The 13,706-nt window shown below is 38.6% G+C and overlaps 1 protein-coding gene across 1 annotated transcript; it reads left to right on the top strand.

Moving 5' to 3' along the window:
- The first annotated feature begins 309 nt into the window (after nt 1-309).
- Nucleotides 310-10,894, top strand: LOC108671717. Its single transcript, XM_018159289.2, has 10 exons — nt 310-665; nt 1,899-1,992; nt 2,816-2,961; nt 3,386-3,438; nt 4,035-4,132; nt 5,677-5,857; nt 6,353-6,667; nt 7,666-7,895; nt 8,271-8,346; nt 9,221-10,894. The coding sequence occupies exons 1-10, from the start codon at nt 541-543 to the stop codon at nt 9,238-9,240; spliced, it is 1,338 nt and encodes a 445-aa protein (XP_018014778.1). The 5' UTR covers nt 310-540; the 3' UTR covers nt 9,241-10,894.
- The last annotated feature ends 2,812 nt before the right edge of the window (nt 10,895-13,706 follow it).

The raw sequence follows: 13,706 nt of genomic DNA, 5'->3' as shown, positions 1-13,706 counted from the left end.
ATTAATTCTGGTCTTTGGTCACATGAACGTGAACAAGAAATTTATCCAATCATATATTCTCATGAATTTAAGTTTCACCGCTTGGTGCAGTTTCGATAAATATATAACATGCATGAAAAATATGAAAATTCTGTAACAGGCCATTTATTTTTCTGATATATTTCCATTACTTGAAGTTTTACAACTGAATCTTGAGCTACATTTCATGTTCATGTCCTTATATGTTTTTAAAATACCCCCTCATGTCTGCATTTATAATGTTAGGAATCAGTATGTTTAGAAATTGTTTATTTCTTTTACATACTACAATGCTAATCACATATTGCGCAACTGATTCGCTATTAACTATCGCGATTAACTTCAATCAATTGCTTTATTGCATTGTTTTAGTTTATTCACAAAACACATAAAATTTCATTTTAAAATTAATACTTCAATTAAGTTGAATTATGTTGAGAGTCTCTATTAGTATAACCATTCTTCAATAAAAGTATCAGTGAAGACCGCAAGTTACACGCGTGACGTCATCAGAGCGACGGGATGAGGGTGCCTGAGAAGGCGCTGTGCCTGGCGCTGCTGTGCCTCACGGCCGCAACGGCGCAGTCGCCTGCTGCTGATCAGGCATGCGTGACAACGTTTGGGAACAGTGCCGGCACCAGTCATTGGTGAGGGGAATGAAGTCATAACTATTATGAATGGTATTATTAAGGACAGGTAGATTGGACTTGATTACTGGAGTTATAAAATCTCTGGTTCTTTGGTTGCAGAAGTTATTGAAGCGAGGCAAAATGACAACAAGTTGACGAGTTAGTCTGTGTAAAGAATGGTTAATAATTGCAATAACGTTGAATTAGAGGCCGCTGGTACCAGTAGGCGAGTGGTATAGTGCCTGATAGAGAAACACAATGATATATAATGTAGATACCAAATGTCAATATAAGTTGACAGTCTGCCAAAATAACATGTACAACTCGTGAAATAGCGGGAAAATGTTTTATGGAGTCACGTACGTTGACCACATTGAGTCGAATTGCTTTAAACAAGAAAACGCGGCATAATTAGCATCACAAAACTATCCAAAACTGAAAATAACATTGTTTGTATCATATTATGCCAAACCATATCATATTACTCTGTAAAGTTCGGCAATTGCCAAACCATATCATATTACTCTGTAAAGTTCGGCAATATGCCAAACCATATCATATTACTCTGTAAAGTTCGGCAATATGCCAAACCATATCATATTACTCTGTAAAGTTCGTGTAATTCAGGAAGCAATAGATTAAGTTCAGAAGTAGAATTCGCTGAACACAATACTGACCGAACTACGAGGCATATTTTTCAAGTCAGTACCGTTTTGGAATTGAAAAAAGACGTGCAAAGATATCTCAATAATTTTCTTTTTACGTAAAAGCCTGTACCTCAATCTACTTTTCTGCATAATTTTTGTGAATATTGATGTACTTGTCATAACGTGACACCAGTTTTTGAATACCCTCTTGATAAAATTCTGCCGCCTGACTTGTTTACCACTGCATCACAAATGTTTTGACTTGGTTATCGTCTTGAAGACGCCGACCGCCCAGATGTTTCTTCAAGTGCAGTATGATGATCACACTGCTCTTGATGCATCAAATGCATCACACTGCACTCTTCATTTGTGATGCAGTGGTTAACAAGTCAGGCGGCAGAATTTATCAGGATGGTATTCAAAAACTGGTGCCACGTAACGACATCTGCCTCAATATTCACGGAAATTATGTAGAAAAGTAGATAAAGGTACAGGCTTTCATGTAAAAATAAAATTATTGCGATATCTTTGCACGTCTTTTTTTTATTCTAAAACGATACTGACTTAAAAAACATGCCTCGTATTTTCTCCAACTTTGCATCAGGTGCCCGGGCTCGTGCACGACATGGCGGGACCAGTCCTACTCCGAGGCATACGGCGGGGGATCAGACGTTACAGGCACTTTAATTTATGACGGGGTGAGAGAAATTAACAGCATGGCAGCAATGATATGCTTTCAGCCTGAAGAAAATGTAATTCCGAGCCAATCACATTTAAGGTTTTTCGGGAGAAGTCTGGTTTTGATAAAGTTAACAGAAATATTGAAAATTTAGGTACTAATTTTGTTTTCTCAGGTCAGAGGTTACAAGTTGTGCCAAGAAATTTTACCTTAATCCTCAATTCATTCATCACGTTTTTCAATTATAATTTTCTTTATGTTATGTGTGGATATGAATTTGCCGGTGGTGTTTGCAAAAGCGTTTGTCAAGGCAAAAAATTAGACAATTTTATTGGCACCTTTACTTAAAAGTAATGAGTTTATGTCACTTAGGCATGGGATAGTTGAAGTTGAAATATAAATCATGTTTAGATGTCAAATTATGGTCGGAAATTAAGGTATCAATTCAATTTATTTATTAAGCATAGGGGGTGGATTTGAGATGATGATTCGCGATATTGGAACAATTTTCTCATTTGTGAACATAATTTTTTTCCTTTCAATGCTCTATCGATTTCGCGCATTTGCAAGCTAAACTCGACTCATTAACGTAATTTCAAAAAATTTGAATGAACGCCACGACGTTGTCAAACTCGAGTTCCGCGACTGCGAATAAAAATCCTGAATGGTGTAGTTGATAATGAGATTTACAATAGTATTATTATTTACAACTATTGTGTTTCTCAAAAATATTTCCTAGTCGGCCTGTCATGCAGTTGCACAAGACTATTTCGATCATGTTAGAACCCAAGGTAAGACATTCAACTTTGTAACTGCTGCTCTGACCGAGCTGAACGTGGCAGAGCTCCCCGGTGTGTCTGGCCGCCCTCCACGCCGGCGTCTTGCGGGCCGGGGAGGACAAGGCGGTCGCCTTCACATCTGCGACGGCCACCGACAGCTTCGTGGGCACAATCCGTAATCGCGTTGTGTCGAAATACAAGGAAGTATCGTGAGTAAATACTTGTTATATAATAAAATTAAAGACTGTTTTTTTATAATTTATTCGCGTATTGTCTATAACTATGTTGCGTTATAGAAACTTTTGAAATTACATCACTGTTGAGATCATTTTCTTCTTTGACAAACTGCTCATTTTGGAAGAAATTTACCTTCTTGAGACATATAATTGAGTGATGCTTGCAAGACATTAATCGCTCCGTCATAGAGAAAATGGATGATACCATTCATTACAGGTGAATATTTGTGAATATTTAATTTTCAGTGAGAGATAATTATGTTATTTTACTGGAGTTATGTTTCATGTTAAGAAACTGAAATAAAGTCAATAATCAAATTTCAATATAAATAATAAATATTCAAATTTTTTGATACCACGTAGAGATTTATCCTAATAAACTTCACATTTTTTACAGGCCAAATCAACAATCGTTCAGTTTCAGTGAAAAATCCTCCCCAACGACCAGAGGTGAGGCCACCGTTAAGTAATCATTTTTTTTTATTTCAAGTACCAACTATGCTATTAATTTCATGTCTAACGACAAATTATGCTGGTGGTTATAATATAAATGCGCCAATTATGCTCATATATTACATGTGTTAAGCATTAATTATTTTCGAGTTTATGATGTCAACGTATTCATTATTTCATTGATTTATGTGTTTAAGTATCTCAACACTTTATATCAGTACATAATAATAGGCCAAACAAAGCAACGCTATCTTGGCGCTTATAATATCTAGGTGAAAATTACTTCTGCATTTAGAAAGTGAAAGGGGAAATTGCCTTAGTCTATAAATCTTAGGAACCAACCATTCTCACCTCTCTGATATCTAAAAAGCATATATCCTCGTTCTTAGAATGTACTTGCGTCAATCAAATAAAAGAAGTTTCCATAAGAACATTGTTTTTAATTTTCATGATATCTTAACATCAATATTGTCCCCGAGTATACACTGGTCAAGCGCAATAAGTATTCTCGTGTTTAAAACATGAATCATGAATTATTCCCATGTCGAAATTATTCCCAATTATGTCACAAACAAATTTTTACCTCACGCCAGCCCCTACGGCCCCCCAATTGAGCTTCAGGCCGTCCGCCACCACCGCTGACGTCACTTGGACGTCGCAGCGAGCAGAGCGCTTCAACGTGTCTTGGGTGGTGAGAGTCAGGAGGTTGTGTTGTGTTCAGCCGAGTTGACTGCAGTCATTTGTCTTCCAAGACGATAGTAGACTTAGCTTGTGAAATGCCGTTAAAAATTATAATGTTTGGAGTTTTGTTAGTTCTAAAATGTAAGCCATAACGCTGTCATTTACTTTCTGATGTTACAACGACATCAGATTATCTAATTCCAAAAAATGATGGAGATGAAGATTCCTTACGTGCTCGATCAATATTGGACCAATTTCTCTGTTCAAGTATATAGAGTATTTATAATAGAGTGTGTAATTAGCATTAAATGTCAGAATTTACTTGTCTAAACTGTACACGTGAGATTGATGACAACGTGTCATCACGTGTATAAACGAATAGAGTGTGTATTCACAGGTTTCGCTGGTTCGACAAGAACAGCAGTTCTAATGTAGACCTCCTGAACAAAAGGAATAAATTAGCCTTTGCGGAGTGGCCGAATGACCTGAACTCGTCAATAATAAAAACAGATTCAGGGTAAGGCCACGGTGCAGCGTGAGATCTAAAGTATGCAAGTCCATTGGTGAGAAATTTAGGCTGAAGAAATCAAATTCTTTCCAACACTAACAACGCCAATCAATTCTTCAACGCACTAAAAACTGTCTACGGGCCATTGAAACCTGGTACCTAGCCATTGGTGTCCTCGGATGGTGTCAGCCTCTTCAAAGGCAAAGAGGCAGCAACAACAGGTGAATAGAACCCTTCAGCCACCTCCACAATCTTCCTTCCTCAGTCGATCAGGCGCCCTTAACCAGATCCACCAATCACATCACTGGACAACAGGACGTACATCCTACAATTAAAGAAGTCAAAAAAGCAATCAAGTAAGCGCGGTCAAGGCGTCCGAAAAAGACGGGATCTCAGATGAAGTGCACAGGGTGTTGGACGAAGCCACAGTCACTTCAGGCATTGCAGGCGTTCTCAGCATATGGGAGAAGGAGGCCAGGCCACCAAAACTCAGACAAGCCTCCATTATAGCCGGAGCAGAACCTGCCTGAATCACAGTGTAACTTCCGACCAGACTGCAGCTCAATCGACATGGTCTTCACGGTCACTTCACTTCAAGCAAATATAGGAAAAATGCATCAAACAGAACTTGAGTGTGCATTTTGCTTTACTTGACCTGAAGAAAGCTTTCGACTCGGTAAACAGGGACACTATGCGGGTGCTCCTCTTCATGTGGGCTACCAATAAAATTGAGCAAACTGGTGTAGCTCTTTCTTGTCCACATTGCGGGCGAGATCCTTTCTGATGGAAAGCCTTGTACTTTGGACGAGCCTACTCCAATGTAAGCCTGGCCCTATAAGCCTAGTCCAATGTAAGCCTCGAACATTAGGACTTTAGGAAATGTCCAATGTAGCTTAGGACTTTAGGAAATGTCCAAGCCTAGTCCAATGTAAGCCTCGTACATTAGGACTTTAGGAAATGTAGCTTGCGCAAATAGATTTGAGTGCATAGAGACAACCGTCATTTTCGCTTTCAAAAGACTACCTATGTATGCATGTTTTACGCAGAGGACGAGAAGAGGTGGCTGCAGAGACAAAGAACACGAAAATGTTCGACAGTTTNTGTACGAGCCCCGCGTGCAGCTGACGCAGCTGGAGGCGTACACGGAGTACGAGGTTTGCGTGCTCGCCTTCAACAGAGGCGGGAGCAGTGAGACGTGCGGGGCGCAGCTCACCCTGCCTAACAGCGGTGAGGGGTGCCGCCTTCACATTCACGGAATAACCACGTATTAATAAGCAGTTGTGCTGGACACGTATAATGACTAGGAGAGAATAATTCCATGCTATTTGGAGATTTAAACATATTATTTAATCCTTCCATTGGAACTGGTTTAATTTTTCTAGAAAATCAAGGGAAGCAAACAAATCTGGGGCCTTCTGTCTTGCTTCTATAATTGAATTCTTAATTTTGGAGTGGCGCTTCAATTAATGAAAGAAAGCCGGATGGGCTTCATCATTACTCTTCTGTGGTCCTTATTAAAAAATATTTTCATTCTCTCTTTTGCTTTGAATTGCCACGTTCTCAATATGCCTAATATTTGATTTTTACCACAAAAAAAAAAAACAGAAATATTTTCAGGGCTTGTAACAATATCATAATTAAAATAAGTAAAAGGAAAAATCACTGTAAATCCAAGAAAGGTTCAATTCTCGATTTATATCGATATGTGATTTATTTTTACAGCTCCTACCTTGCCAGTTACTCAACTGGAATGCCTGTATTACGAATGTTCCGTTCACGTCGGTGACGGCTGTTCACAATACAACGGACCCAACCTGACACTCGTGTGGACGTTTTCTGGAGCCCCGGCCTGCAACGCTTCTGCCCGACATTCACTGCGTTTTGAAGATAAAATATCTTACTTTGGTACAAAAAGTTTCGATGTCGAAAATATAAATCTTCTGCCCGGAATAACTTACAACGTGAGCGTGTCTGTCAAGAACGACTATGGGGAGGGCCAGCCAGTGCACACCACATACGCCAGCCCGAATGACAGAGGTGCGTGTGCCACACATGGGTTGAATTTCTTTTTTTCATGTACATTTTAACTTACTCTTACGCAAACTTTCTTATATATTTTAACTTTAACATCATTTAACCAGGACTCATACACTCGTAGATATTTCAGCGAATTCAGGGAATATGTTACGAACAACGGGCTAGATTATGATTGATCGTGTTCAGAGTTCTATACCATGTTTGCAAATGCTACGCGATTTGTACATCAATTCGAGCTAACACGAGGCATGTTTTTTTAAGTAAGTACCGTTTTGGAATTAAAAAGAGACATGCAAAGATATCGCAATAATTTTATTTTCACATGAAAGCCTGCGCCTTAATCTACTTTTCTACATAATTTCCGTGAATATTGAGGCACTTATCATAACGTGGCACCAGTTTTTGAATGCCCTCCTCACAAAATTCTGCCGCCTGACTTGTTAACCACTGCATCACAACGACCGAAGGACGCCCACCCCGTTTTTCATCATGCACATTTGTGCGGCCATTTTTAATTGTTCTCACCCATTTCCTCACCATTCCATCACTCATAATGTTTTGTCCGTAAACTTCAACGATTTCACGATGAATATCGATCGGTTTTACGCCTTTAGCAATAAGAATCGTATAACAACGCATACTGCACAATCAGCGGAACTTACGATTGTCGGAGGCATCTTAAGCACTCAGTAAACAACGTATACAATGAAGAATCAGACTGTAATGGCGTCAGTGCGTAGACAAGAGATGTAGGTAACCAACGCGCATGTGCGGAACGCCGACCGTAGCGCAGCGGCGGCGGAATCGCGAAACGCTACTTACTTGAAAAAACATGCCACGTATTGGAAACTTTTTCAATGCGGTTGTCAAAGAATTCCTCAAACGGGTAGACTGCATGTATTTATTGTTACTTAAAGTATGCCCTCTACGAGGTTAAATGATATTATTTGGCATTTGCAAACGAAAAAAAATGATGTTTAATATGTCCTCACCATCAGTTCCCGGGCCGGTGGAAGAGTTGACCTCAACTGCAACGTCCAATTCCGTCAGCCTGCGCTGGAGAATTCCTTGTCCCCCCAAGGCCCCCATCCTCAGTTACCGCGTTATTGTCGATGGTATTGAGCTTAACCGCCGGTTATACTACTCTGAGTCGGAGTGTCCCGGTAACGCAGCCCACTTCTGCCTCACCTTCACAGAATTGAATCTTGATCAGACTCACAAATTTGAAGTAAGATAGAGTAGGGTAAATTAACTTAAAATATCTGTGATAACGACTTCACTAAAAGAAAAACGATGGAGATTAATAATGAAAATTCCAAGAAAATTAGCCTTGGGAATTGTTCGATAACTTGGTCCAGGCGGTGTACTGCATCAGATACTCTGGAAAACGTTAGCGAGTTTCATTTAAAAGGAAACTCTTCTAAATAAAATTAATTTCCCCATTATGGTAAAGTCGCAATTTACTTCAATTGTTTGTCAATGAGGCTTGCATGAAGCCTGGACCTTCAAATTTCGTATCTGAGCTTCATCCGTTGAGTTTCATTATTGCATAATTCAAAATTTATTTTGTTGATAAAACAAGACAAACTGTGTTGGCCTACAGGTAGAGAGCTGCACAAGCGACCCTTATTGGGAATGTTCTGCAGCGGAGACGATAAGCGTCAGGACACAAGAAACAGGTCAGGCGCTGTGGGCACAGGATCTCTGGCATCCTGCCCACGGACTTTTTCAACTCTAGAGTTTGTCGAGGATTTTCTTCAATACCAATAATTACATTTAATAATACAACTAGTTGCGTTAGCACTGTGGCTAATCAGGCAATAATTAATTTAATCCAATGAAACTTGGTTGAACGGTTGATTGAACTTGGTTTGAAATTCAATCAATTAATATTGATTAAATTCATTAATACTATATTACAGCGTCAATTCAAGCGATTATTCATTATGAAGTCGTCGTGAATGATTGAATAAAATGTAATGAACTACAAAATGAATAAAAAACGAATTATTAAGCTGAATGCGACAAAATCGTCATATTTCCGGATACTAGCATTTATTGCGAGTAATAATGAAGCTGATTTCTGAATTAGACTTTATGCAATCAGAATATTAATTGCAATTATTCATGTTGACCGATAACTCATATTATTTTTTTTGTCGATTGAGATCGTTTTAATCTCGTATTATTAATCTTGAATATTTATTCAGACGTAAATGATACTGAATAGTAAAATAATTTAGCCTTGAATTTCTCTGATTATTGAGAATTTTCGTATCGTTTTTTGTGACTTCACATGGCTGGGGTGTTGTAGAATAAAAAATTGTTGCCAGAGAGATTTGGAAATTGACGAAGTATTTACGAAGTATTTATTTAAATTTAAAGCTTATTAGCCATAGCATCTTCCGTACTGCCGGAGATCGTAATTTTGAATCTAACAAACCATACAAAATGTTACCTGTGTAGCAGTTCAAAGTTTAATTTGCCAATGATATTTCATAATAAAATTAAGACAGTGCGGAGAAATCATCGAAATATTTGTAAATGTTTCAGCCAAGGTGGAGAGGGACTGACGTCTCTGAAGGGAACCTTGACTTTCAAGAACTGGGCTTTGCGACGAACATCGTCTTCGTTGCTGGAAGGGAATTGATTTCTATATATACTGACGTGGGACTAAATTGTGCCGTCTTTACTGGCTTGGAACTAAATTGTGCCAGATAGAGACTTGAAAGCTGTAACACTTGTTTCAAGTCTGTGCGACAAATTTATTTTAAAATTTATTTGATGCTTGTCTGGCATAAATTGTAACCAGCTTTTTAAACACGTTTTGTTTACATGCCAAGATACATATTATAATTCAAGAAAAATTCGAGACTCTAACTATATTATAAATGCATTTATGCTCGATATGCGTCACCGTGTGTAGGCATAACGTCAAACAGTTTCTATTCTAGTCTAACGGGGCTTGAAGGGAGGAGTTAGTGAACTGGACATATAGCAATGCGTCCCCGCATTCAACTGAATGCATTAATTAAGAGATTTTAAAATTGTAGTTTGCACTCCCGGTGCGTTAATTCCCACTTTCGTTTCACGAATTTATGCTTCTTGTACATTAAAAATCGAACCTTAGTTTGACTGCCATTTTTGTTTATGCCGACTTCTTGAAATTGGATATAGATAAGTTTGTCTGCTTTTTCTACGTTATTCGCTTACTAATTTAGATTTCACGTTTATTTTGCCAATTTGCGATTCAGTTATCCCTGCGTCCTAGAATTTTTATACTGATGATGTTGTAGTTGGATACAGAAGCGCCATCTATAGATGTATTGTGAATTTTTGGTTCAAACATTCGAGTGACATTTATACTTTTTTTAACATTCATTCAATGAAAGAATCGTAATATGTTGTGTTCCTCCGAAGAAAATTATGCATGGAAATTTATGAGATCGAATTATGACATGATTTTCTTGATTTTCTTTCTCAATGATAACGATTGACTTCATCGAGTCTAGTTTAGTGATTCAGTTAACTTTGTTTGCGTTTTGTTGTAACGTTTTCAGACCACTGCTGGCCAATGCCAACACGGAGGCCTGCTGAGCTACGCCCGCTGCCGACCATGAGTCGTTGAACACAGAAACCGCTGAAAAAACTGAAACTCGCTAAAAGAACGTTGATAAATTAATTTTAATTCTATGTTTATCATTACTCACATTTTTTGTATGTTCTGAATGCTTTGCCGTCCTGAGCACAACACATTGCATGTTCATTGCGTGAATGGTAGCGCATCCATCGCTATCTGCCCTACGTAAGACGATCACTTAGTGTAAAGCACTAGTGAAGTTTATGTTCCGAAATCTCTCTAAGTTTTGATGTAATTAGGCAACATCGTCTTTAATATTTTACCTCATTGGATGACTATATTGAAGAACATATTTTGACGGCACTGTGTGTGCAAAATCACAGTTATAAAATAATTTACGCTTAACATCAATTGTATTTTGTTTCATACTAATGGTTCGCTCTCTTATGTAAGTCGTTTTTCCAGTCGGTCTCTCAATTTTCCTCTGTGTCTCATTTGTTGAACCCCATTGTGATAATTTCTTGCACCTATGGAGCCATGAATCCTAATTAGGGAACTCAAATCTACGGAACCAGAGACCAGCATTTAACTATATCATGCACATGCACCTTAGTTTTAAGGCGCTCATGACTAATTCAGAAATTTAATAAATAATTAACATTTCAAACGTGTATTGAACCCCTTTTACATAAAAACAAAATAAGTTATCAATTTTTAATACTGTGTTTCATCGGAAAAAATTGTTAATCAATATTTTATACTCTATAAGAATCGTTAATCGTGCCTACTAGGTCGATCGGGGAACATGTAGAGATGCGACGTAAAAAAAACACTCATGTTTTTTTTTAATAAAAAACAATTTTTTTTAATAAAAAACATCAGCCTAAAAAACATGTTTTTTATTGTTTTTTTTAGAAAAACATAAATAAATGCAAATAAATCCATAATCACTTTACCTGAGGGCCACAGGATGATAGGTGACAGGACTTGACTTCAATATGTTTACTTGAAATGGAGTACTTTTTTTAGATGCTTTTATTTTTTCTACAGATTTTGATATCAGAGTCTGGTATCTGGTTGGGAGGGACTGAGTCATAGTCTTAGACTCATAGGTCATGGTGAGTGACGTAAAATGGAATGCTTTGAAAATATTTATTTGTTGTATTTTTTGCATACTTTGATTTTTGAGTACAATAAGGAAATGAAAAATTTGTTTATTTACCCTTTTAAGCTTTGAACTAGAAGTATTAGGCTTGATAAATTATAAATCACACATGAGATATGTTAAATAAGATTTAAAAACACATCATTTCAATGTACATTAAGGGTATAGATATATTGATCCCAAATAAATACACGAAAGAAAAAAAAACAATAAAAAACAAAAAAAAAAACATAAAAAAAACGTTTTTTTACTATAAAAACACTCTGGAAAAAAAACGTTCTTTTTTTGCATCTCTAGGAACATGTCGGTATGTTTCCAAGACACTCAAAAATGGAAACACGTATACAAGTCGATCTTGCAATCTTAACCCTTTACCGCCTGATTTTCTGGGCGGAAAATTGGCAATTTCGATTTTCCTGTTTGTATGCTGATCTTACAGCTGACATTCTAACCTATCCAGCGATACCAAAATCATCTCTGTACGTTGATTCGTTCACGAGAGATCGCGAAAGGGTTAAGGGTGGTGGAGTTCTTTCACATTTAAGATAAGCGGATATTACCGGCCGGGCACATAGACGGTCTGAAGATGCTGCTCTTTAGTTACCCGGCTACTGTCGTGTGGGATGGTGCTCATACAGTCGTTCCCACCATCCTTGACTGAATTTCAGCTCCAGTAACGTCTAGTCTTGTTTCAATGCCACCTTGAATGTCTATTTCGAGGCGCTCGAGACTTTGTCGCGCTCTACTGAACATTCACACTTATTGCCACTGCAAACCTCTCTTCTCGCAGAGTTTTTGAGCTACAGCAATGAGAGATATACCGTTCGATTTGCAAATAAAAGACCTAGAGATTTCTCTTAGCTTTTTTTCAACTTCGTTATATTTTTTGAAAATATTTTGAAAAAAGGTGGGGAAAATTCGAAAGGGTGGGGTGGGGGTTGGTAAATCAAAAATTTTCGAAAAATGCCCATCCCGCCCACAAAAATTCTAATTTAAAAAAAAAAACACAAGAACCAATCGATAGATATGGTCCTTACGCATCGAATGATACGAGTTTCGATGTTGTAGCTTGAAAATCCTAGGAGAAGATAGATTTCTACACTACCCCCTTTGTGGCCGTTTTCTAAGAATTTCACGTTTTCTTTCATTTTTTCAAAATATTTACACGAACAAAAAAGTCTTAGATTGGTTTTTTTACACATGTGAACCAAGTTTCAAAGTGATCCGTCAGTAAATAACCGAAATAAAATTTCCACAATAAATTGGAAATTTCCATTGAAAATTGAAAATTCTAATTCGGTTATTTTCACACGGATCACTTTGGAACTTGGTACACATATGTAAAAAATAAATCTAAGACTAAGATAAATCTAAGATTCGGGTCAATTTTTTGAAAAGAAAGAAAGAAAACGTGAAATTCTTAGAAAACAGGCGTTTTTTTAAAGGCGTTTTGAAAGTCCAATTTGGCGGTAAAGGGTTAATAATTCGCAGGGCGCCTTGTGTCAAAAGTTACGTGTGGCTTATGATTTTTATCTTCCTATTTCGATTAGGAAAGCGATTGAGTCAATGAACTCACCCGCCACTTAACAAAATCAACAAAAAAAGTGCGATAATTTTAGAACAAGCAAGAATGAGTTGACTGTAACGCAAAATAAATTTAGTGGTATACTGATTTTCATATACACACCAGCATCCCCATATACGATTACGTGCTCGCTTAAGTGAGTGCTTAGGTGTTGCCGTGTGCAGGGGGAGGTGATGAGGTGTTGCCGTGTGCAGGGGGAGGTGCTGAGATGCTGCCGTGTGCAGGGAGAGGTGCTGAGATGCTGCCGTGTGCAGGGAGAGGTGCTGAGGTGTTGCCGTGTGCGGGGAGAGGTGCTGAGGTGTTGCCGTGTGCAGGAAGAGGTTTTGAGGTGTTGCCGTGTGCAGGGAGAGGTTTTGAGGTGTTGCCGTGTGCAGGGAGAGGTGCTGAGGTGTTGCCGTGTGCAGGGAGAGGTTTTAAGGTGTTGCCGTGTGCGGGGAAAGGTGCTGAGGTGTTGCCGTGTGCAGGGGAGGTGCTGAGGTGCTGCCGTGTGCGGGGAAAGGTGCTGAGGTGTTGCCGTGTGTAGAGAGAGGTGCTGAGGTGTTGCCGTGTGCAGAGAGAGGTGCTGAGGTGTTGCCGTGTGCAGGGAGAGGTTTTGAGGTGTTGCCGTGTGCGGGGAAAGGTGCTGAGGTGTTGCCGAGTGCAGGGGAGGTGTTGCCGTGTGCAGGGGAGGTGCTGAGGTGTTGCCGTGTGCAGGGGAGGTGCTGAGGTG

Source organism: Hyalella azteca, unplaced genomic scaffold, assembly GCF_000764305.2.
Source record: "Hyalella azteca isolate HAZT.00-mixed unplaced genomic scaffold, Hazt_2.0.2 contig7244, whole genome shotgun sequence".
NCBI classification, from domain to species: domain Eukaryota; kingdom Metazoa; phylum Arthropoda; class Malacostraca; order Amphipoda; family Hyalellidae; genus Hyalella; species Hyalella azteca.
Note: the sequence above shows the minus strand (reverse complement) of the source record. Positions and strands in the feature narration are given on the sequence as shown.